Source organism: Microcaecilia unicolor, chromosome 8, assembly GCF_901765095.1.
Source record: "Microcaecilia unicolor chromosome 8, aMicUni1.1, whole genome shotgun sequence".
Taxonomy (NCBI): domain Eukaryota; kingdom Metazoa; phylum Chordata; class Amphibia; order Gymnophiona; family Siphonopidae; genus Microcaecilia; species Microcaecilia unicolor.
The window spans coordinates 172,411,972-172,437,095 of NC_044038.1; the positions used below are offsets into that span (position 1 = coordinate 172,411,972).

A 25,124-nucleotide genomic window follows, 5' to 3' on the forward strand; every position below is an offset into this window, starting at 1 on the left:
GGTGGAAGAGGGTGGCTGGAAAGCTGAAGAGAGAGCTGGTAGCAGTGAGGCCAGGGTTCAAACCTCACTTTTCCAACATATATTCCTTGTGCTCCTGGGCAAGTCACTTCACTCACCATTACCTCTGGGACAAACCTGGGGCTAAGTTTATTAATAAGCATTATTTAATGTGAGCCACATTAGTGTGAAAAATCATAAATAAAATTCAAAGAGGAGGACATTTAAAAAAATATATCCTTCCTCCTTCACTTGTCACATAATGTAGCATAATACAATGAACCATGAACAATTCCAATACATATGTGATCAATTAAGTATAACTAAAGCCTAGAACTGCTGCTTTATAAGTTTTTGCATGGATAAACTTCACTCTACACACGATTACTTCATCACGAAGAGCCTTTCAGCTCAAGATTCTATTTTAGGATGTTGTAATATAAAACACTTGTGATCTCTGCGAGTCAAGATGACAGGAAGAATATATTCATGTCAGATGACTCTGCCTCTAGCTGTAGCCAAAAAATTCAGTTCTTATGTAAAATGTAACCTTAGTTCACTGTAGCTTTCCCAATACACACAAGGAAAAACTACAAATTGCATTTGTAGGTCATTTTGAAGACTAGACAAAAATCCAGTAAGTTTTTTTGTTTTTAAGGTTGAGGGGAGAGGAATGAAGGTTAAAGACAAATCAAAGTACTACCTGATATTTGGGGTATTGCTCTTTTGTATCAGAAGCTGATGAGCTTATCGAACTGTCCAGAGAAGTGGAGCTGTCTCCACCAGGCTTCAGCTGGCAACATTTTCCAAAAACCCTCACTTGTGCATCACTGCAAAGCTTCTGAAAAAAAATAAATAAATAGAGAGAGTTCACATTATTTACATTACTAAAAAGGGATTCTGTCTTCTAAGTAAAGGCAGTTTCTTTATCTTCTTTTATTGTTTTGTCCTGAAAAACAGTTACTTATATTCATATCTACTATAATAAAACTCACCCTCAACGTTCTGAGGACACTGACATCAGTGAAGCCAAGCCACTGACAACAGTTCCTTCAGGTTCGAAGGTTCGTGGTGGTGAAGCCACGAGGCCCCGCCCTTGCGTCAAACGTCATGACATCGAGGGCGGAGCAAACGTTGAGGGTGAGTTTTATTATCCTATATCCTCCTCCTATAATATAATTCTCACCTCCAACGTTCTGTGAGGCCAGCCTGCCACTGCTGCTAAATACGAAGATTCATTAGTACAGGCAACCCGCATCGCCTCTATCGAAGGTAAACTATGCAGGGGGAGAGGGCAGGGGAGGGGGGACCCTAAGACCACAGAGGGGGGAAGGGGGTCCTGAAACCACAGAGAGAGGGGGGTCCTCACACCACAGCCGGGGGGGGGGGGGGAAAGAGGGGTCCTCAGACCACAGCGTAGGGGGTCCTCAGACCTGAGAGGGGGAGAGCGAAGGACACTCACTGTCTCACACACACACTCGCACATACTCATTCTCACATAAACACACACTCTCTCACAGACACACTTGCACCCACTCTCACTGTCTCTCACACACACACACTTGCACATTCACTCTCTCTCACGCACACAGACACTGTCACAGACACTCTCTCAAACATACACACTCCGCCAAAAACCTTGCTAGCGCCCGTTTCATTTCAGCAAGAAACGGGCCTTTTTTTACTAGTTTACATATAATTCAGATTCTTGGATTTTTTTTTTGCCATCTTATAACTTGTAAGTGATTCAAAAATTTTTTTTTAAATATTTCACTCACCGAAGGTACAAGATGCAATAGAAATCAACCAAATTATGTAAATAGATATGTTATCTTCACCTCACCGAATCAGAATCTCGCATGTATTTTTGGAAAGATTTGCACAGCCATTCTGTCCTTAGACTACTCCAATATACAATGCAGAAAACAGGAAAGAAAGCAAAAACCAAACAAACAAAAAAAAATCTTGCTATATAGCCTGCATGAAAGGCACAGAATACCAAACTTGTCATATCGGTTGAGGATTTTCACCCTGTGTGGATGGTAAATATTTTTCATTCTACCAGCACTATTACCTTTCTCAGATACGAAGCTCCTTGGCTCCATAGATGAACTGTTGGCTGGACTGTATCAAAATGGCTGGTTTTCACTTTTTTATAGGTCCTAATCCTCGGCCCATTGCAAAGGACGGAAAAGCACAGCAACCATTTAGGGCCCCAAGTTGCACTTAAGTCAGAGTTTGAGTGACTGCATACAAGCCCAAAAGCACAGACAGCTCATAGGGGATATGGGGCCATCTGCAGAGCCTAATTGTGGGGCCTCATTTACATAAGTCAGTAGGGGCTAAAAAGCACACCTGGAGAGAAGCAGTGTGTGAAAACAGTTGCTCAATGGAGATCCAGCCCTTCCTGAAAGAGAAGGCGGGACCAAAAGCAAACCTTGCCCAGGCTGTTGCTTTTTTCAAGAAATGCCCTGCCTAATCCTACCAATTGACACAACTTCAGAACCAACTGTTCTGTAATGACTGAGAAGTGACATACAAACTGCTTTCCCTCACAGGAGCCATCAATGCTGCCTAAGCACCACTCTCAGTGCCAAAACAACTCAACTAGTAACAGCGTATAGGATCTATCTTGTCTCTCTAGTAAGGTAATTACGGCTGTTAACTGCTGCTCCCTGTAGGTTACCCCATATCTTCTTAGAAGTGAAAAAGTCATTTCACTACTGCTCATACATTCAGTATTTTGTTTCCACTCTCTTACCATTTAGGAATCCTCTGGGTATATCCTACTCCATTTCCAAATTTCATCACCAACACAAAAATGTGATTTGAAGAGCTAAACAGTTTGTGTGGTGGTGTATTATGCTGCTAGTGGATTTGTTTGTGGATATAGCTGACTGGATGAGGAAATTATAGGCAAAAGATATGTATTATATGATAACTACATAAATTCTGAATTAAAAAAAAGTTATTTTGATAGTCAAAACCAATGCCTTTCTTTCATCAACCTCTTCTCCTGATACATAAAATGACTCTGTAGAAATTTAAGAAATAGCTACAAATATACAAACATGTCAGAACAATTCTTCTCACACAGTACAAGCTGCTAATACACTGTGACTACGGGCTTGCAGAGAAAGCTGCAGACCTATCGGCACCAAGCAGTTCATTTATCTTAAAACTCAAGACAACCCTAGTTGGCCTTTCACACAGCTTCAAGATTTACTAGGATCCAAATCTGAGAATACCAGCTAAAGTCCTCAGCAGCATGTACTATCTGCTAATAAAATGAGGGTCTACAGTGCATATATTATTCTAGCACTGAATAGTTAAGCAAGAATGCATGATGTTATTGATGGATATTATCAGAAGGCCAAATGTAAATAGCATCCAAATATCTATAAAGTGCTAGTCTCACCAGAACGTACCTACTAGCGGGGCTGATGATCAAAACTCTGGCACTATTCTGAACACCATCATAAAAATACCACCAGAACAGCACAGAACGCTCTAATGCTCAAACCTAATGAGACACAAATATAGGCGCACTCATAGCTTTGAGCATTAGGGAGTTCGGTGGGAGAATTGTGCTTGGTGCAAGTGCAGAAGAGTTCAGCAGGAAGCTCAGCTCCAGCTCCTATGTGCATGCGCCTGGTTCAACCTGAACGTGAAGAACACATTAGTGACACAGGACAAGAACGCCAATATGTGATTCACGTTCGGTTCTTCCGTTTCTCACAACCAGCGCTCAGGCTTGCATGGGCTTCCTTCTGCTTCCAAAAAGAATCAAAACCAGTAGATTTTGCAGAAAGAAGCATGAGAGAAGCATGACAATCATGGGAAATCCTCACTTCCAACACCCTAGTGCCTGCTCAGACCTGCCTTTGTTTCGGGTGCTCTTTTCTGCTCATTGGGGAGGAATACAAAATGACCTCATTTAAAAGAGCTTGACTACATCTGCATGCTATTTTTTTTTTTTTTTATTTAGATTTTGCTCACACCTTTTTCAGTAGTAGCTGGATATTTCTCTGTTTCAGGAGGACTCACAATCTAAGTTTGTACCTGAGGCAATGGAAGGTTAAGTGACTTGCCCAAGATCACAAGGAGAAACAGTGGAATTTGAACCAGCCACCCCTGGATTGCAAGACCGGTGCTCTAACCACTAGGCCACTCCTATCTGCGCTAAGGCCTGACATGCTCATTGTTTGCTGTGCTAGACCCCTCTGATCGTTTCTACGCTGGTAAATGTGAGCGCTAGTACAGCACTAATGGTCTATAGCGCCCGTGTTTACTTTTGATCATCGGGGCCAGAGTGCTTCATTGCTATTTTTAAACAAAAAGAAAGAAAAGAAAGAAAACAACCATCATAGTGCAATTCCAGCTCACATATAGAAAATACAGAGATCCAAGAGCCATAAAGAAACCATAAGAGCAAATTATTTCCTATCAAGGAAAACAAGCAATTAGCTAGAAGGAAAAATAGCAGCTATTGCAAATTTCCTTACATTATATTGATCATAAACATAACCCAAAGACACTTGAACCATAACTTAACATGAGACTTAGTAAGTAAAAATGCTTTTAAGCTGCACAGATAAATCCAATAGACAGGATAAAAAAAAGTTTTCAATATGCAGGGACATGTATAACGCCAACCTCTTGGTTGAATTGGCAGTCTGTGCAATGCATTGAGAGAAATATTGTTTTTTTGGTTGCTGTTAAGACTTGGCGGTACTTTGTCGTGTGCTCCCTATAGTTTAGCCTGTCTTCATCCAGACGAGATTTACACCATCTCCTTTCCAGTTTCCATCCTTCGCGTTTAAGGATCTGAAGTTCTAGAGAAAACCAAGGTTTGTTAGTGGGGCATAAGACCTTTTTAATATCTTCTACTTGTCTCAATAATATGTCCACTCTAGTGACCTGTTCTCCAAGATGCTGGTCATGCATCACACACTTGTTTCCTAATTCAATTGTAACACCCAGAAGCTGGTCAATCTGACCCAATGATTTCTCCATTGAAACTATGGCAGGCCACAGCATTTCCAGAGTTATTACAGAACAACTATGCAATCTCATCAAAGAGGTTTCTCCAACTGCTCCTGCATGTTTACTTGGCCTAACACAGAGTTCCTAATGACACCTGATAACCCAGGGCTCCCAGCCTCACAGTAGCAATGCTAATAAAATTTCAGATTGATTCATTTCTGCTGAGGCTATTCTGGAGGGCACACTAGTAGTGCCAACCCCCTCTGACCTCCCCAGCAATAAAAAAGTTCCATATCCAGTGTTAGGCCAGGACTTTCAGCTCCTCTTGGTTTGGGTGGAGGACTGCACTGCTTGGGTGGCAGAGCTGGTGGCGGGAGGCGGGGATGGTGCTGGGCAGACTTATACGGTCTGTGCCCTGAAAAGGACAGGTACAAATCAAGGTAAAGTATACACAAAAAGTAGCACATATGAGTTTATCTTGTTGGGCAGACTGGATGGACCGTGCAGGTCTTTTTCTGCCGTCATCTACTATGTTACTATGTTTTACCTCAGCTGATAACACCACCAGAACTAAATCTGCTGTACCCCGCCACAGAAATCCATCCAGAGTGGACTGGGAAGTGGTGGGGGGGGAGGGCATTCTGATGGGACTAGGGAAGACTCAAACTTTGCCCTTCTGCCTGCCCATCATTGCAAGGACAAAGATGCACAAGGAAATGCAGAAAAGCTGCCATCTCGGATCCCTGAAATCATTTTATAAGTATTACGATACAATTTATGCCATTACACTCAAATATAAATATAAACTAGAATCTTTGGCAGCCAATCACAGGACAGAAATTATTTACACTATTGCTATGATTAATATTGAACATAAAACAAACCAACTTTATCATCACATCATGTATAGTATACAAAAAGGAACTACACAAAAGGAGTCAAGAAAAATGTTTGATTAAAATATGCAACAAAATGTTCTGTTTAGATATTTTCAGTTTTTGGCCTGTGCATATCCCTATTAAGTACTATTGCCAAGATAAGCCCCTGGGAGCATTACACTGGCAATGCTAATTCAAGAAGTTTACTACCAGAAGAATATGGTGTCGACATACTGTTCAAGAAACAAACATGACGATGGAAAAAACAAGTTGCAATGCTATAGATCTTTAATTCAGTACCAGTGTGAGCATAATATCATCTCTTCCAGTTACACAGTGGAATCAAACGTGAAATGAGGCACCAACCAGAAGTCATACAAACACGTCAACCCACTTAAATCTAAAGTTATATTTGGGGAATTTCCTGATAATTCTGTGTTGGATGTGTCATTGAATGATTTATCTTCCCATTAAACATGATAATAATGCATTTTAATTAACTCACGCTGCTACTTTATGCCATTAAAGGGAAATGAGTAAAAACAGTACAAAGCTGTGGTATACAATGAATGAAACACCAAGGTATTACAGATTTCCTTCTACCCCAGATGCAAATATTCAATGCAACTTTCTTACAAAGATGATTAAAGAACACTGGAGAGATAGGAAGGCTAGTCACCTCTTGGCCTGTAACTTGGAAAGGAATGACAAAATGACAGACTGCTATCAATAAGTCATATTCTGAAAACCAGTGTTTTAAATGTATGTCTACTAACATTGCTCATCAACTAAAAATCAATAGTCTGCACTTGAGGTAATGCATATAAGACACTCTATGGTGCTTTTGGAGAAAGAAGCACAGCAAGGTCAACTGGTGATTGGGAATAGTAATGTAAAAGTACCCAAGACTGATGGCTTGCAATATGAAACAGATGAGGAAGTCTTCCATTGTTTTACTCTAAAACTTATATGCTGTCCTTTCCCTAAAATGGAGGCCCACAGTGGTTTACAGGTTATTTTGTAGTAAGTCTATTAAGCTTTCTAAAGCCCTTATAAAATGTACACTTTCTGAAGTTTAAAGAGGCTCTTCATTTTCATTTCGTTTATGCATGCTACCTTTTCCCCAGTTGTTGCTACCTGAAATGTAAAGATGAAATCAGGAAAAAGTCATTTAAAAATTAGTAGACAGGGCAATCCTCAATTTAAACCGGGCTCAGAAAATAAAGTGTTTCTTAGATGGGCAGAATTAGGTATTACAAGGTTAGAGCATGTCCTTGATTCTCGGGGACAGTTATTAGGCTTGGGTGCCTTGGGAGTAGGTATAGATTATAGCCATACATTTGCATATGGACAGCTAGCTCACTATGTTCGCTCCTTGGACCCAGTAAGGTTGGGAGGTAGACATGGGCATAGAGTTAGAGAATTCTATGGTTCCATGCCTGGGGAGAGGCTATCAGTCTCAGGGCTGCAGAAAGCCTTGTGGGAGCTAGGAGGAGGGAAGGAGATGGGGAAAATTCAGCAGAGGTGGGCTCAAGATTTGAAACAGCCTAATTTGCAAATTAACTTCCGGAGGCTGGTGTCACGAATACCCTCCATGTCAGGGAATGCTAGTTTGAGAGAATGTCAGTATAGAATTTTACACAGAGCATACATGGCCAAATCTCAGGTGTTTCACATGGGAGGAGTCCCGGACCCGTTGTGTTCTAAGTGTCGGCAGGGGGAGGGCACGTTGTTTCATTATCTATGGGACTGTCACAAGATACAGACTTTTTGGAGGCAAATAGCTCAATACTTGGAAAAGGTGTTGAAACATAAAATTCAGTTTTCCCCTTTGGGGGTCTTGCTCGATCAATATGAAATGTTAGCAGTTCCGAAAAAAAGGGGCTCGGCAGTTCATCCGAAAGGCCAGCTTAATAGGGAAGAAACTTATCCTGAATAGTTGGATGGCAGCGGAGCCGCCAGATTATTGGAATTGGAGAAACCGCCTATACGATCAGAGGAGGGTGGTGGGATCCTCCCCAAAGAGAAGGAAGGCTTTCTTGGGTATTTGGGAATTGTACATACAATCGTTATCATCCAGAACCCGCAGTTTTTTGCTGAATAGACTATGATTTTTCTTTTTTTATTTAATTATTATTATTTCCATATTCTCTCCTTTGGGATTTTTAGATAGTGGAATGTGGATGTCATTGATAGGATGGTGGATATGAGGAGACCACAAGAAGGAAGTACAGCGTCCACAGAGGAGGAGTCATATGTGGAGCGAGAGGAAGGAGGAGAGGGGGGAGATGGGGAGGGGAAGAGGGAACTCTCTTGGTAGTAGGCAATACAATGGGAGGGGGGAAGGGGGGGAGAGGAATCATACACAATTGGTAACAAAGTCTGAACTTGGGAGTTATACTATGTGGGGAGTTAAGCTACATGGGAGGAGCCGTTAAAACTTATTATTGCATAACAATGGAGGGGAAGAGGTGTAAGGTAAAAGTTTGATGACAGCCGTTTGTTTGTAAGGGAGCGCATGTTAACTTTGGAGCAGAGTTCCTTATACCAGTAGATATCTGGATAAGTAGTATTCCCAATAATAATTGACGAGATGGAATAGAGGGGTGGGGCGGGGAGAAAATATGAAAAGATGGTTGACAGATTGTATCATTCAGTTTTAAAGATGTACATGTTTAGCTGAATATGTAAATGGATAATGTTGGACATGTGGTGTTTTACGTTTTGTCACCAATAAAAATGTTGAACTATAAAATTAGTAGACAAACACACAGCAGGCATATCAGAGTCCATCATCATGACTGCTAATAGCAGGTTAGAGGGCATTTTTGCAAGTACAGCTCAACTTTAAAATGTTTTTCCTGTAAAACTGGGGAAAAAAATTTGTAACTGCTCACATGGATGAAGAGTACAAGTGTAATGTTCACTCTGTAGAGTACGCTGGATATCATCACTTCAAAATTATCCTAGGAAGCATATTCACATATATTTGCGTTCACTCATTTGTGATTTCTTTCGTTGATTAAAAACATACACATACAAAAGAATATATGTAGCTTCAAACTTCAGCCCAACTCCTGGAACAGCTCACCCTACAGCAGGTAAAAGTACAGTATATGCAAAAAGGCACTATAGAAATCAATTTTTGTGGCTATGTGCACCATTTTACCTGCAGAAATATCTTAAAATTGCCCTCTCTGGGGTAATTTTATGAAGCTTATTCTGCATATAAAGAAAAGGAGTTTTATAAAATTCTGTAACAAGGGCATTCATGAGAAGTGTGTACTATTTTTACATGACCCATGCAAAAGACTTCCTGGGGGCCTAGTTTGAGTGAAATGGCGGTGGTGTGATTTAAGTACATATGTATACAATTTTAGTGTATATGCGTAGAGTAAGTGTACAAATGTATTCCTTCGTCAGAGCAGGTGTAAATCTGCAAGTTGGCTTTTGTGGCATTTTGTGGTGGAGTGGAACAGGTGAATGTGAAGCGTCTGTTCACGCTTTCCAAAAATACTAGGACTAGGGGGCATGCGATGAAACTACAGTGTAGTAAATTTAAAACAAATAGGAGAAAATATTTCTTCACCCAATGCATAACTAAACTCTGGAATTCGTTGCTGGAGAACGTAGTGAAGGCGGTTAGCTTGGCAGAGTTTAAAAAGGGGTTGGACGGTTTCCTAAAGAACAAGTCCATAGATCGCTACTAAATGGACTTGGGAAAAATCCACAATTTCAGGAATAATTTGTATAAAATGTTTGTACGTTTGGGTAGCTTGCCAGGTGCCCTTGACCTGGATTGGCCGATGTCGGGGACAGGATGCTGGGCTCGATGGACCTTTGGTGTTTTCCCAGTATGGCATTACTTATGTACTTATGTACCTTTACAAAGCACACTTAAAATAGGTGCCCTTTTGTACTGTTCAAATAGGCATCCTGAAATCAAGTCCTGTTAAGCCCAGAGCAACACAGAGTAAAAAGTATATAGTTCAGTAGTGCACTACATATGTAAAAAAGGAAAGACTTTTTATATGCACATTTTTAACAGAAAATACCATTTTCTTTGAATTACAACTTAAAACCTAACAAAGCCATTTAATGTTTTAGCGGAAACCAAACATTAAAGTGGCTACGTTCATAGAATGTAGATATGCTAATTGCACCCAATAAAAAATGTATACTCACACAGGAACTTGTTAATGATCATATGATTTCACAGCAACTTGTGAGCTAGAAGTGCATTTTTCTCTCTGACGCAGCAAGCAATATGTCTAGCTAAGCACTGCATCATGTGATAAAACCATATTGAATCCACTTGTCTTGAAACTAGGTTCACAGAAAAAACACATTTCAACGCATGTCCCAAACAAAACCTGCAAGTTCCCTTCTTCGGGCATACTGCAAGAGCAGAGAAGCAGAAATCTGATGACAATCAGACCACAGTCAGCTGTAATTATTTGTCCAGACCTTCTGATATTCATAGCTGGTCTACTTCTCAACATGGAAGCAAGATTAATTTGTCTGCATGTCTTAACACAGATGAAGCTCCAGCATGTGCATTAGTCACCTGTAACTAAGGGTCAGATTCCACTACAGCTCTGCTCTCAATCTGTGTCTGGGGAGGTGGGGGGCAGCAGTGGATAAAATGTAGTTAATCAGGCCCTTCATTTCTGTTACGCCATTCTAGAGCAGGAATATGAATCCATACAGTGATTTTGATTTGTTCCCAAAACTAAGAATATTTGCTATAAGCCCAAATACAACATTAAATCTTTCTGAGGACATTTTGGTTGTCTGAAACGCATTACATTTTATAATTGCAACCAAAACACTTCCCCCTCATTTTAGATTGCAGCCAAAGTGCTGCCATTGGCTTACAGATGTCACTGCATACAAAAAAGACACTGACTACACTCCTTATTCCCTCAACCCAGCCAAAGATGCTTGCCACAAATAAACTCTACCCCCCCCCCCTTGCCACGCTCTACCCCCATAGCTGAAAACTCCAGTTGCTGATGGCACTCATACAGTCTGACCTTCCCCTAAGGTTACCATATGTCTGGATTTACCTGGACATGTCCTCTTGTTGAGGACTTTGAGGGGTGTCCAGGTGGTTTTTGCTAGCCTGCCCGTTAATCCAGGTTTGCGGGCAGACTAACTGCGGGCGGATGGTCAGGCTGGCGGGCCTTAGGGTGCCCTCCTCTCCCATAACTTATCAGTGCCCTGGTGGTCTAGTGGCCTCTTCGGGGCTGGAAAGAACTCCCTCTTTCCTGCCCAGCATTGCCACTGACCACTCACTGCCGTGCCAACGTTGCTTCAAGATGGCTGCCGAGACTTCCGCAGAAGTCTTGTGAGGTCAACGCTTGAAGTCTCGGCAGCCATTCTGAAGCAGCGCAGCCAGTGAGCTATCAGCAGCATTGTCAGGGAGGAAAAAGGGGGTTCTTTCCTGACCCGAAGAGACCACTAGACCACCAGGGCAGGATAACGTACTAGGGGGGGGGGAAGGGGGGGAGGATGGGAGCTGTAAAAAAAAGTGGGTGGAGGGAAGTGGCTGGAAAAAGATTGGGGAGGGGACATACATGGGGGAGCAGGGAAAAGAAGGAAATACATAGAAGGGAACAGACAGCCTATTCATTCACTAAACTGATGCTTTCCCCGCAATACCTTGTTGTACTGTTCTTGTTACTATTATGCATTTTATAACTTGTTTATACCTGAATTCACTCTATATTTTTGTATTTACTATTATTTTCTCTCTCTCATAAAGAAGGGTATGGAGAGAAGAGGAGAGGGGGATATGCTGCTCATGGATGGGAGGGGGAAAAAAGGGGGATATGCATGCTCATGAAATGTACATTTCTAAGCATTTCATTTTCATTTTGTATTTAGCAGAGTACGGAAGAAAATTCATTTCTGTTACTTTACCAGTATTTTCACTGCTTACACAATCTGGCTTTCTTAGGGGGGTTGGGGCATGTCAAGGTGACACTGTGGTGCAGGGGCGTGGCGGGGTGGGGTGAGAAGGGGCATGGCTGAATTTTATTTTGTGTCCTCTTTTTTTTCACAGCAAACATGGTAATCCTACCCCTACCAGAACAGAATTATGTAGGGAACACAAGCACGGTACACAGAAACAGTGCATAAGCATATAAGAAAAGCCATGCCAAATCAGACCATGGTCCACTGAGCCAATATCCTCCTCCAAGAGTAGCCAATATAGGTAACAAGTATGCGGCAGATCCCAAAATGCACATCTATTTTATATAGTTCATTTTCAGGTACGAGCAATGGCTTTCCTACATCTACCTGGCTAATAATTCATAGACCTTTCCCTCCAGGAACTTGTCCATACCTCTTTTGAATTCCACTATGTTAGTCACCATGACCACATCTTTCCACAACAGATTCTATAGCTTAATTATGCGAGGTACATAAAAAAAAAACTTTCTACAAATTTATTTTACTGTGCCAGTCATTGGTTTCATGGACTGTCCTCTTGATTTTGTTGTATTTGAATGTAATCAACTTTGGATTTGATGGTCTCTGGTATTACATAGCTTAGAGTGGGAACAACACAGCAAAGCTACTATGCAGGAGCTGACCTAGATGCTGTTATCATATTGCCCCAAACACAGAAATGTCATCATGTTAAAGATTATATTATATAAGGCCAGTATGGTGCATCTCTTCCTAGCATCCAATAAAAAAAGGAGGAGAAAATCTGCTTAAAGAAATAGACAAAAAAATCCCTACCACCTGTTCATCTTGTGAGTCTAAAACAAGAGAAGACAATAAGCTAAAGTGAGTTGAACATGCATGCAGTAGTATTCAAAATGTTGAATATTTTTGGCAGGCTTTCTAATTTGTCACAAAGTCTTTTTAGATTACAGTTGTTTCCAGGCATTGTTGAGTGAGCATATTGTTAAAATGCTCGATATTTGCAGTAGAATAACATGAACTTGGGTTTCTGCAGGGTAAGAGGTCAAGATGTTCAAGATCATTTAGATACCATCTGTCAGCTACTTCCATGCAGTAAATCATCCCTAAAATACAGTACACTGAGCAATTCTGGATGTAATTCTAGAGTATAACATGATTGAAAGTAGCTTGACAGATTGCTGTATCAGATATCCGTAACGAGTGCCTGTAGCCACTAAATTTCAGTCCTCATAAAATCAAGTTCATGCACTTGCCAGAAAATATGTCATATACTGCTCAACTCAACACCTGTTAGCATGTAACTTTGTTCTCTGTAGTGCTGCAGACATTTTGACATGCAGACAACATAATCAAGATCATATGCAATCCGTAGAAAGAAAATCTAGAAAGGTGTGTATTACAATAAAATTTGGATGTCTACTTTATTATGCTCTTTGCAAAAGTCAAATATATTGTTAATGTTGGAAATCATCATTTGATTAAATAAGACCTATCAAACTACCATATGCAGCAGATTAAAGAGCTAAAACATCTAACTGGGCTGAAAGTGGCAATTTGACAACCAGGGAAACCAGGGTTCAAATTCTATTGAGACTCTCTGTGACCTGGGGCAAGTCACCTCTCCCCTTCACTGCTTCCGATATATTTTATTTTTGTTATATTTGTATCCCACATTTTCCCACCTTTTTGCAGGCTCAATGTGGCTTACATAGTACCGTAAACGGAGTTAGCCGATTTCGGTATGAACAAATACAAAGTATGAACAAATACAAGGTGATATTCCGATAGGATGAGGTACATGTATGGTAAATACAGTTGGGGAAACTTAGAGAGGGAGAGGAAGAGTTAGGATATGTTCATTACTGCGTGGCCATGTGAGGGGGAGAAATTATCACCACTCATTTAGATGGTGGTAAGGCCTCCTGCACTAACCCAGCAGTAACTGGGTAGCATACGGCACTGTCCGATTACTGCCAGGTAACTGCTTTGCTAGAAAATACTGCTCTATTTTCTCTAGCATGGTAAATGGCACATGCTAGGGCTGGAAGTACCACCTGCAACCAGACTGGTGGTAGCTCCATATTGGCGCATGATAAGCTTGCATTGGACTTACACTGCTTTATTATTTATTTATTTATTGCATTTGTATCCCACATTTTCCCACCTTTTTGCAGGCTCAATGTGGCTTACAATGTATCGTTATTGGTAGATAATAGGTTGGGAGATAGCAATTAGTGTAACAAAGTATAGCATGATCAAAATTTAAACAAATAGATAAAAAGTAGAAAACAGTGCTGATAGTAGGTAAGGTGGGGATGCCATAAAGAAGCACATGCCTGGGTTATCCAGGAAAATAAAACCCAAAACACCCACACATTTATCATAGCCTAACCCCCCCCCCCCCAAAAAAAAAAAAAAAAAAACCACTTATCTGCAGTATGCAGAGGGAACTACTAACACAAACTGTCTTTTCAACATATTTTCTACTACACCCAGAGACAGGTTTGCAAAAAGAAGAGATTCCTCCAAATTCTCACACACCTTGTGTTTTCCCTCAGAACACCTTAGAATTTAATACATTAATCCCTGTTCAAGGGTAGCTTACACAGTCCTGACTACAGTCTGGCCTAGAAACTTATATAAGGGAATTTATTAGTTTTCCCTAAAATGCAAAGGGCCATCCTATAATTTCTTTCAAAAAACTAGCCATACTGCTTTAATCAAACTAAAGACACTATCTACAGCTACCCTTACAGTAGCATTTGTTTTTATACTGTATTTTTATGGCAGAATATACGGCAAAAAGTATACTCAATTTCTTACAATTCCAAACATAGTAAATGTCGGCAGATAAAGACCTATACAGTCTGTCCAGTCTGCCCAAGGGATATGCAATACAGTAGGCATGAAATAACTTTGAAATTTTCCCTAACAGCAAACCCAAAGGAGCTGCAATGGATTTTCTCATTTAAAAAAAAAAAAAAAAAAAAAGATGGATGTCAAAACCTGGCACTGCTTGGGACACAGCAAGAATCATCACAAACACATTGGCAAACTGCGTAAAACCCTAGGCTGCGGACTTGTTAGGGTGGTAAACAGTTTCTCTTTCAAAAGGGAGAGTCTCCATCCCACACAAGTGCCTAGGAATTTGTTTAATGCATGTGCATGTTGCTGCCAACTATTATCTTTGCATATTAAGCATGTAATTCTTCCAGTGACACCATGACAACAGAAAAACAAACTTCTAAGCAACACTTTATGAGCGTTCTTCAAACATCTATGTCTGGCTGCATGGTTCATCAAGTCATAAAAAGATCCTGTTAAGAAACTTATTTGGCCAGCTAACGTGCAGTTAATCAAACATCTATGCTCTTTAGCATGGTATTCTACCACAAACCCAAATTCCAAAATTAAAATTTATGGAAAACATCTTAAATAGAAAAAAAAAACTACAAAAAATTAATATATTTCAGCAAGCCAGTCAAGCAGAAACAATACACCTCTCTGTATAGTTTATATCAATTAATTTCCTATGTAAGTTTTATTGGATCATCAGAAATGACTGAACATATAAGTACATAAGTAATGCCACACTGGGAAAAGACCAAGGGTCCATCGAGCCCAGCATCCTGTCCACGACAGCGGCCAATCCAGGCCAAGGGCACCTGGCAAGCTTCCCAAACGTACAAACATTCTATACATGTTATTCCCAGAATTGTGGATTTTTCCCAAGTCCATTTAGTAGCGGTTTATGGACTTGTCATTAGGAAACCTTCTAACCCCCTTTTAAACTCTGCCAAGCTAACCGCCTTCTCCGGCAACGAATTCCAGAGTTTAATTACGTGTTGGGTGAAGAAACATTTTCTCCAATTTGTTTCAAATTTACTACACTGTAGTTTCATCGCATGCCCCCTAGTCCTAGTATTTTTGGAAAGCGTGAACAGACGCTTCATATCCATCTGTTCCACTCCACTCATTATTTTATATACCTCTATCATGTCTCCCCTCAGCCGTCTCTTCTCCAAGCTGAAAAGCCCTAGCCTCCTTAATCTTTCTTCATAGGGAAGTCGTCCCATCCCCACTATCATTTTAGTTGCCCTTCGCTTCGCACCTTTTCCAATTTCACTATATCTTTCTTGAGATGCGGCGACCAGAATTGAACACAATACTCAAGGTGCGGTCGCACCATGGAGTGATATAATGGCATTATAACATCCTCACACTTGTTTTACAAACCTTTCCTAATAATACCCAACATTCTATTCGCTTTCCGAGCTGCAGCAGCACACAGAGCAGAAGGTTTTCAGTGTATTATTGACGACGACACCCAGATCCCTTTCTTGGTCTGTAACTCCTAACGTGGAACCTTGCATGAAATTCGGGTTCTTTTTCCAACATGCATCACCTTGCACTTGCTCACATTAAACGTCATCTGCCATTTAGCCGCCCAGTCTCCCAGTCTTGTAAGATCCTTCTGTAATTTTTTACTATCCTGTTGCGAGTTAACGACTTTGAATAACTTTGTGTCATCAGCAAATTTAATTACCTCGCTAGTTACTCCCATCTCTAAATCATTTATAAATATATTAGAAAGCAGCGGTCCTAGCACAGACCCCTGAGGAACCCCACTAACTACCCTTCTCCATTGTGAATACTGCCCATTTAACCCCACTCTCTTTCCTATCCTTCAACCAGTTTTTAATCCACAATAGGACTTTTCCTCCTATCCCATGACCCTCCAATTTCCTCTGTAGCCTTTCATGAGGTACCTTGTCAAATGCCTTTTGAAAATCCAGATACACAATTTCAACAATATGAGATAGATCTAATATAATTGAATTATTACGGCATAGAAGTCAATGGACAGTCAGCTTTGAATCCTTGATGACTGGCACTACTGCTCACAATTGTTGGCCCTTTTATGTATCTGTTACCATACCTAATATACATTAACATATTTTTCTATGAATCTTCTGAATCAAATCAGTGCGCCCAAGTTGGGCATTGGTGTTTACACAAAGATAGGCATGGGAATGGGCGCCAAGTGTGATTCTATAAAAGGGCATGTGCTCTTCAAAGAATCACACTTAGTGCTAATTTTTTCCAGTGCCGAATCTGAGACCCCCATTTATAGAATTCCCTCCTTAATGACTTTGAAAGTGCCTCCTCCAAGTATTTCCAGAATCATGTACCCAAATAAAAAGTAGGGTACTCTTTGGCCAAGAAGTCTCATAGCATTCCATGAACAAACACACCACTTGCTTCTGTCAGCCAATCTGATTTCCCAGTGATCTTTTGTCAGGGGGAAAAAAAGGGGAGAAAAACAAGTAAAATAAAAGTTTGTTAACAAGCCTCATCTCAATTAACTTGCTTTTGGCAGTAAAACTATAATAGTCTTTTTAAAAAATATTACTGCAAAACTGCAATGTATTATGGCATTGGTGGGAATACTGGTGAGAAGAGGTTAAACAAAAACAAAAAAAGATGGTGCGTGACCACTATGTTGGCATGAGCTGACAGCGTCATCCTTGAAGGGAGAGTTTGCTTGAAGTTTTAGCCGTTTCTTCCCCTTGTGTGGAATATGCCTCATAATAAACATAAGGGAGTCGTCAACGCTACAACCCCCAGTGGCCAAAGGTTTGTCTCCCATCCACCAAATGATCCCGAGTTTTGCTGCCACAATCCGAGAACAGGAGCCGAAAAGGGAGTGCCCCGCAGTAGTACCAAATGGAAAAGGTTCCAGTTCTTTGGGGCTCAATGTCTCTCTCAGCATGCAATCTCTTACCTCATCCACCTATCCCAGCTACTCCAGAAGGAATCCCCATAGTGGAAGGAGCTAGCCGGGAGGCCCTCAGTGGGGGCAAAGACCCTGGGTGTTTAGGCACTGAAAAGAGCGTTGGCGGTTCACCCCTCCATGTTTGTTTGAGAGAGTGAGAAGCCAGAGGTGGTCACACTGGAAAACATCTGGTCTCTGCTTCGGAAGTTGGAAAGGACAGCTAACCAATCTACCTAACGAACTGCTACACTCATGACTACTGTAGAATCTCTATCGACAGGACTGGATAAACTAAACAAGAGTTTGCCACTCAAATGAAGGATGTTAAGCAAGAGTTAAAATCTGTTAAAGAAGTTATAGTGACAATAATTAAAGATGAATTGATTATACATCAGAAGATAGAGAAAATGGAGAATTTGAATCGTAGACTTGGGGATGTCTCCGATGGATGTCTTTAGAAGATACCTGATAAAAGTTTTAAAATTCACACCAGAGAATATAACTCCTGTGAACAGAATTTGCTTTTTACCTTCCAAGACATCAACTGAGAAGGAACAAGGGCAAGGAGTTCAGAAGAAAAATCATGGGCAATTAAATATACCTGAGATATTTGAATCATCTTTATCTGAAGATACGGATACAGCTAGGTTAATAATCTCATTTGTTTTTCAACAAGATTTAAATGCAGTATTGAAACTTTTTTTTTTTAACTCCCAAGTTCTGTTTTATAGTTTGGAGGATGAGGGGAAAGCGTGCACAGCATGCAAATATAATTTTTTCCAAACCCACTACATATATAGGAGAAAGGGGTAGAAGAGAAATGAAGCATCCCCACCCCTAAAAACAACCCCAAGAATGAGAACATCATTTCCAACAACTGCAGCATTGATGCACAAAATGTCTGTAATATTGTGAACAAGGACTTGCACCTCTAAAACTGTGCTCTCATCTACTCTCCCTATCACAGACATCGAGAAAGCCAACACAGAAATAGTTTTGGTGTGGTAAGTGTTTGCAGGTGATGCACTAGGTGATGGTAGGGTCTGGTTTTTAGGTAGTGGGCAGTTCCAGGATATAGGTTCTGGAGATGTGGTAGTTTGTAGGGTGGTGTAGTCACTGTGCAGAGGTAGCTTTTGGAGTGTGGGAGCAATTTGGGGGTAAGCCAGTTTATTGATTTGGAAGAGTAAAGAATGTCACCTTTTGAACTGCCTTGCCCTGTTCTCTAAGTGTTACATTTCACTTTAACCTTCTATCTTACAGAAGATGGAATTCCTTTTCACAAATAAATAAATTGGGCCACATTTTGGGGGTCTAATTTGGCCATTTTTTTTTTTTACTCAGTGTGTCTTTTTACCATTTCTTCCCACATGCCAAAGTTTCATCCCATCCATTAATTTTTCTATGCTACAGAAAATGAAACTACTTCTCCCAAAGAAATAAATTGGGTCCTTTTTGGGGTGGGTGGGAGGGTTTATATCTCTGGAACTTCCAGTCCAATTTGGCAAACTTGTGTTGTTTTACTGGTTTTTCCCCCTCAATCTCATTGGGTTTTCGGACAGTTGTTTTGTTAGGTTGGAAAGAATAAAAAACAAAAACAAAGGGCCCTGTTTATAAAGCCGTGTTGTTGGTGCACTAGCGTTTTTAGTGTACGCTAAAAATTAGCGTGCGCTAATGCTAAAGACACCCATAGGAATATATGGTTGTCTCTAGCGTTAGCGCACACTAATTTTTAGGGCGTGCTAAAAACGCTAGTACACCTTAGTAAACAAGGCCCAAAGAGTAAGAAGACCAGCTGAAAAAAAAAAAAGGATTACTTTCTAACACCAGCTATATTTAAAGATAGCACTATTAGAAAGCTTCCTGATCAAAGCACAAACATAACTATTATTCTGGTCTGAAATGAATACAAATTACAAAGCATTTTGTATTATGATCTTAAACCTTTAAATTTATTTATTTATATCATTTATACCTCACAATTTCCCACCGCTGGCAGGCTCAATGTGGCTTACAACACATAAGAGGCATATTTTCAAAGCACTTAGCCTTCCAAAGTTCCATAGGTTTCTATGGAACTTTGGAAGGCTAAGTGCTTTGAAAATATGCCTCTTAGTTAACAAACGGGAAAGTACAATAAATTGAAAGTGATACGGGTGGCGGGAAGGTACAGGGTTAAGAAAAAGTAGTTAAGTCCACAAGATCTTTATATGAGTTGGAGTCCAGGAATCACAGAGGCAGGACGGGCTCTTTAGGGTAAGCTTGCCCAAATAAGTAGGTCTTGAGAGACTTCCTGAAAGTCAGATGATCTTGAACCGTTTTTACAGATTTAGGTAATGTATTCCTACACATTAAGTTAAATCACATTAACTTTTTAAAAAGACAAAAAATATTTATCATAATCAAGTTTCAAGTATCTCACCGAAATGGACAGATCCTCAGTTTTCCGCTTTGTGCTGGAGTCAAACAAGACACTTCGCCCTCTTCTTTCACAGTCCTGATAAACTATTAGTCGAATCTGACTTGGATCAAACTCTGGGGAAGGCCAGCTATGATGGAAAAAAAAATCACATTACTTTACTTTGTTACCTGGCCTACGTCTGCTGTCATATATTTAAGCTCAATGCATTATTTTGGATTTAAAGGGCCTGGTTTTATAACAGACTGGTCGATAATCAAAATTATTTAACAGGTCAGAAATAGCCACTGACCAGAAGTCGCTTGTTTGGGCTCTGCTAATTTTCAGTGGCACTTAACTGGTTACTGCTGCTGAAAATTAGTGGCTATATTGGAGGGCATTCCAGGGGTGGACTCAGCACTTGGCTAGTTATGTACCAGTATTCAGCACTTAACCGGCCAGGGTTACCACATAAATGGGATCACATAAAAGTCAGTACTATCTTTCTGCGGAAACCCATGACTGGTTAAGTTCTGAATATTGACTGCATAAACCGGATATTCAATGCCGAAGCCCAGATATGGCCCGGCACTGAATATCCGGGAATAACGCCGGAGACAGTCAGCAAAACGCTCACCACCACCAGCTGAATATTTACCCCAGGATGCCTATGCAAGGAATACAAAAGACACCTATAACGGCAATAGGAACTTATGTGTCTTTATCAAATAGGCTCCCAGAACCAGCTCCATTAGTGTACAAATGCCAGAACACATACTTACACCATAAATAAGTGCATATAATATACATGCACAGTCATCTATTTTTATAAAATATGTGCATACATTGCAGCTTTACCATCAGCTTTGCAAAAAAATTTATTTTATATATATTAAGCTGACAGACAAAAATACTATAGTGAATAAAAAGTGCTATTCTACTGAGTCACCACACTGAACATGGTCCTATTCTTTCCTAATGCTTTATAAAAGGTTCTTAAATATCATTAGTTGGTTGATTTAGCAAGTGTTCATGTCACCAATATAATAGCTAGAACACAGGACTAAACTCTATATACGGTGCCTAAAAAAAAAATCAGCGCCGAAAAACCTCCCACTCAGCGTTATTCTATAAACTGCGTTTAAAGTTAGGTGCAGTTTATAGAATAGCGCGTATGCCTGGGAACCACAACTGTATTTACGCGTGGCCATTTCCACCAATTGAAACATGGCGCAAATGCTTACATCTAAATTAGGTGTGGATCCAACCTTATTCTATAATTACACACGTAACTGAAAGGCACCCCCCCCAATCCACCCAAAATCATCCCGTTTCTATTCCCCCTTTTTTGACGTGTGTAAAATTTAGGCGTGGATCCTAAATTTACATGCATAATTTTAATCCATTCTAATTAGTGCCAATAATTGCTTAACAATCAATGCTAATTAGCTCATTCAATTAAATTGCTCACACAAATTGGGTGCATGCCCAACTTTATGCATGCAATTTTTAGCGTTTTTAATAGAATTTGGGGGATAATGTATACAGTGCTATTTCTAATAAAATAGAGCTCACAGGACTTTTAATCTAATGCCCATATCTACTAATCTGAATCAGTGTGTATCATCATTATACTTCCCTTCCTGCTTAACTTGTTGTATATGTTTATTATGATCATGTAGTCTGTTTAATAGTTATTTTAGTTTCAGTTTATACTTTCTGTGCATAACTGTTGAGCAAATGTATCAGTTAGTTTCTATCCTTTCCTCCTTTTTTGAGCCTGGCAGTTTCTTCCTGCATGTTGCTCAAATCTGTCCCTACTGCCTCTGGGCTAATGACAACACCAGTCTAGGAGGTACCAAGTCTACATTTCAAGACTTATCTAAGACAGCAGACAATTTAATCAGGTTCCTGAGATGGCTCATTTAGAGGACTCTAGACCTTATTATTAAAAAAAAAAAAAAAGTAGTAACACAGAAGCCCCTGGATATTGGCAGAATAGAATTAGGGGGAATCTAACCACTGTTCTCATTGGATGTGTTGAATTTATCACCAGGAGGCACTAGGAGAGTTTATTAACCAAAGATAACATCTTCTCACAGAGTTTTTCAGCATATCAATCTTATTCCAAATAAAAAAAAAAACAATTTTACTTAAATGGCAGAGGTTTCAAAATCCTGGATCTCAGATATAGATTTCTCAATTCTCACAAAAGCATCAGCCACGCTTTGATAAATATGTCCCCCATTTCTACAACTGCAAATCAACCACAAAGTATAAGACTTCTCACAAGTAGATTCAGAAGAGAGAGCATCTCCCAGGGGGCATTCCTTAGCATGCTTTAAATCTGTGGAGTGGAGGAGTGGCCTAGTGGTTAGAGCAGAGGTGGCCGGTTCAAATCCCAGTGCTGCTCCTTGTGATCTTGGGCAACTCACTTAACCCTCCATTGACTCAGGTACAAACTACTACTACTACTCAGTGGCCTAGCTAGGGTAGTTGACACCCAGGGCCGGTCATTTTTTAACATCCCCCCCCAAATCCAGTACTAGGCATACCAAGAATACAAAACACTCAGGACCTATAGAGCAATTCTACCATACCATAAGCAGTCATTTCTACGAGTCACACAAGGAAAAGGAAAGCATCTTAAACACTAAAGTGAGCACTAGAACAATTCACCTATTGTAAAACGAAACCAGACAGAATAGTACAGATCGTCGATCCTGCACAGTCAATTCCAATTAAAAGCCATGTCTTTTTCACAAACACAGATACACCCTAATCCACTATAGAATAAGTAATCATAAACTTTCTATTTAGACAAAAATTAAACTGAACCCTCGATGCCAGACTCTGCATAAAATGCAACACCACAGAAACAGAAAATGTCCCCTAGTACTGTGCAAAATATAAAGACAGCAGATGTAAATTTGAAAAAACTAACAAATACCAATCACCACTTTACAAATTAACAAATAGAAATAAAACAAATACAGAAAATAAAATAATACCATTTTATTGGACTAATACATTTAGCTTCCAGAGGCCAAAATCTCCTTCCTCAGGTCAATACAGTATAGTGCTGTTACAGTATCCCATCCTGACCTGAGGAAGGGGGTTTTGTTCTCTGAAAATTAAGTCAAAAAGATATTAAAATTAGTCCAATAAAAGATTACCTTATTTACATGTTCTATTTATAAACATTTATTAACACAGCTACAATACTATATCCTAAAGCAAAATAATAAAAATATATATTTACAGTTTTTTGTCTCTGGTTTCTGCTTTCCTCATCTTCTTTTCACTGTCTTCCTTCCATCCAGCATCTGTCTTCGTTCTCTCTCTGCCATCCAGTGTCTGCCCTCTCTAATGTCCCTTCCACCCACTGTCTGCCCCTTCCATCCACTGTCTGCCCTCTCCCTCCCTTCCATCCACATCTGCCCTCTATTTCTGCCCCTTCCATCCACCATCTGCCCCAGTCTGCCATTTCTCTCTCCCCCTTCCAACAACATCTGCCCTCTCTCTCTCTCTTCCATCCACATCTGCCCTCCATCTCTGCCCCATCCATCCATCATTTGCCCACTGCCCTCTTTCTCTCTCCCCCTTCCACCCACCATCTGCCCTTTCTCTCTGCCCCTTCAATCCATCTGCCCTCCCATCCATCTAGGGTCTGCCCTCCCTCATGTTCCCCCCTTCCATCCAGGGTCTGTCCCCTCTCTCTTAGCCCCCTCTTTTCAGACCCCAGTTCCAGCCCCCTTATTCCACCTGCCCCTAGTTCCAGCCCCAACCCACATCTCCCACCTGCCCCCCTTTTCAGCCCCACTATCCCACCAGTCCCCAGCCCTTTTCTCCCATAAGTCCCGAGCTTCAGCCCCCAGCCACTTCTCCCTGTCCCCTTTTCAGCCCCTAGTTTCAACCCCAGCCCTTTTCTCTCACCAGTCCCGAGCTTCAGCCCCAGCCAGTTCTCCCTGTCCCCTTTAAAGCCCCTAGTCCCCACAGTTTCAGCCCCTGCCCCTTTTCAGCCCCCAGTTCCAGTACTAGCCCCCTTATCCCAACTACCCTCCTTTTCAGCCCCCAGTTCCAGCCCCCTTCACCCACCACATGCCTTGCATCCCCCCTTTTCAGCCCCAGATCCATTCTCGCACCTGTCCCAGGCATGGACCTATTTTCCCTCCTGCCCCCTTGTCAGACCCCAGTTCCAGCTTCAGAGCCCTTCTCCCATCTGAGCACTCCCTTCCCCAGTCCCCTTCTCCCCTCCCCAATCCCCTTCTCCCCTCTGGGCACCCATCTAGGCTCCCCCTCCTTCCCCAATCCCCTTCTTCCCTCTGAGCACCCATCTGGGCTCCCCCACCCTCCCCAATCCTCTTCTCCCCTTTGAGCACCCCTCTGAGCTCCCCCACCCCTCCCCAATCCCCTTCTCTCATCTGAGTCTTCCCTCCCACCCGACCCGACACACCTACCAGCTCCATTCTCCTGCTCCCACCCTGTCCTACCTTTATAAATTTTTTTTCAAAGCGCCGAAGTGGCAGGCAGCGCCTCGCGTCTGCCCTGCTAGTAAAAATCTCCTCGACGTCGGGCCTTCCCACATTGAGTCCCGCCCGCCCTCGCGGTAATAGGAAATTACCTCAGAAGAGGGCGGGACTCAATGTGGGAAGGCCCGACGACGATGTCGAGGAGATTTTTACTAGCAAGGCAGACGCAAGGCGCTGCCTGCCACTCCGGCGCTTCGAAAAAAATTTTTTTAAGGCAGGACAGGTTGGGAGCAGCGGGAGCGGAGCACCCCCCCCCCCCCACCCGCTGACACCCAGCATATGGTGCAGCAAGATAAAAGGAACGGAGTCTGGAGTTAGCGGGAGAAGAGAAGAGTGCAGATAAGAGAGATTTACCCAGTGAACAGAGTTCCCGGGGAGGAATGTAGGGAGAGATGAGAGTGGAGAGGTACTGAGGAGCTGCAGATTGAATGCACTTCTAGGTCAATAAGAGGAGTTTGAAATGTATGCGGAAACTGATAGGAAGCCAGTGAAGTGACTGGAGGAGAGGGCTAATAAGTCGCCCAAGATCCTTTTCTATTCTCTATTATATTTCCACCACTCATGATGTATTGTAACCCACATTGAGCCTGCAAAGAGGTGGGAAAATGTGGGATACAAAT

General features: G+C 41.3%; 1 protein-coding gene across 4 annotated transcripts in view; it reads right to left on the minus strand.

Annotated features, from left to right (window-relative positions):
- The window catches only part of FNIP1 (folliculin interacting protein 1), a 148,733-nt gene that overhangs the window by 75,246 nt on the left and 48,363 nt on the right, over nt 1–25,124 (minus strand). For 3 of the 4 annotated variants that reach the window (XM_030212714.1, XM_030212711.1, XM_030212713.1), the window contains exons 2-3: nt 19,997–20,123; nt 701–838 (exon numbers count right to left, since the gene is read on the minus strand). In XM_030212714.1, the coding sequence (XP_030068574.1) occupies nt 701–838; nt 19,997–20,123 (265 nt within the window). The remainder of the gene's footprint in view (nt 1–700; nt 839–19,996; nt 20,124–25,124) is intronic. The other variant, XM_030212712.1, reaches the window with a different exon arrangement.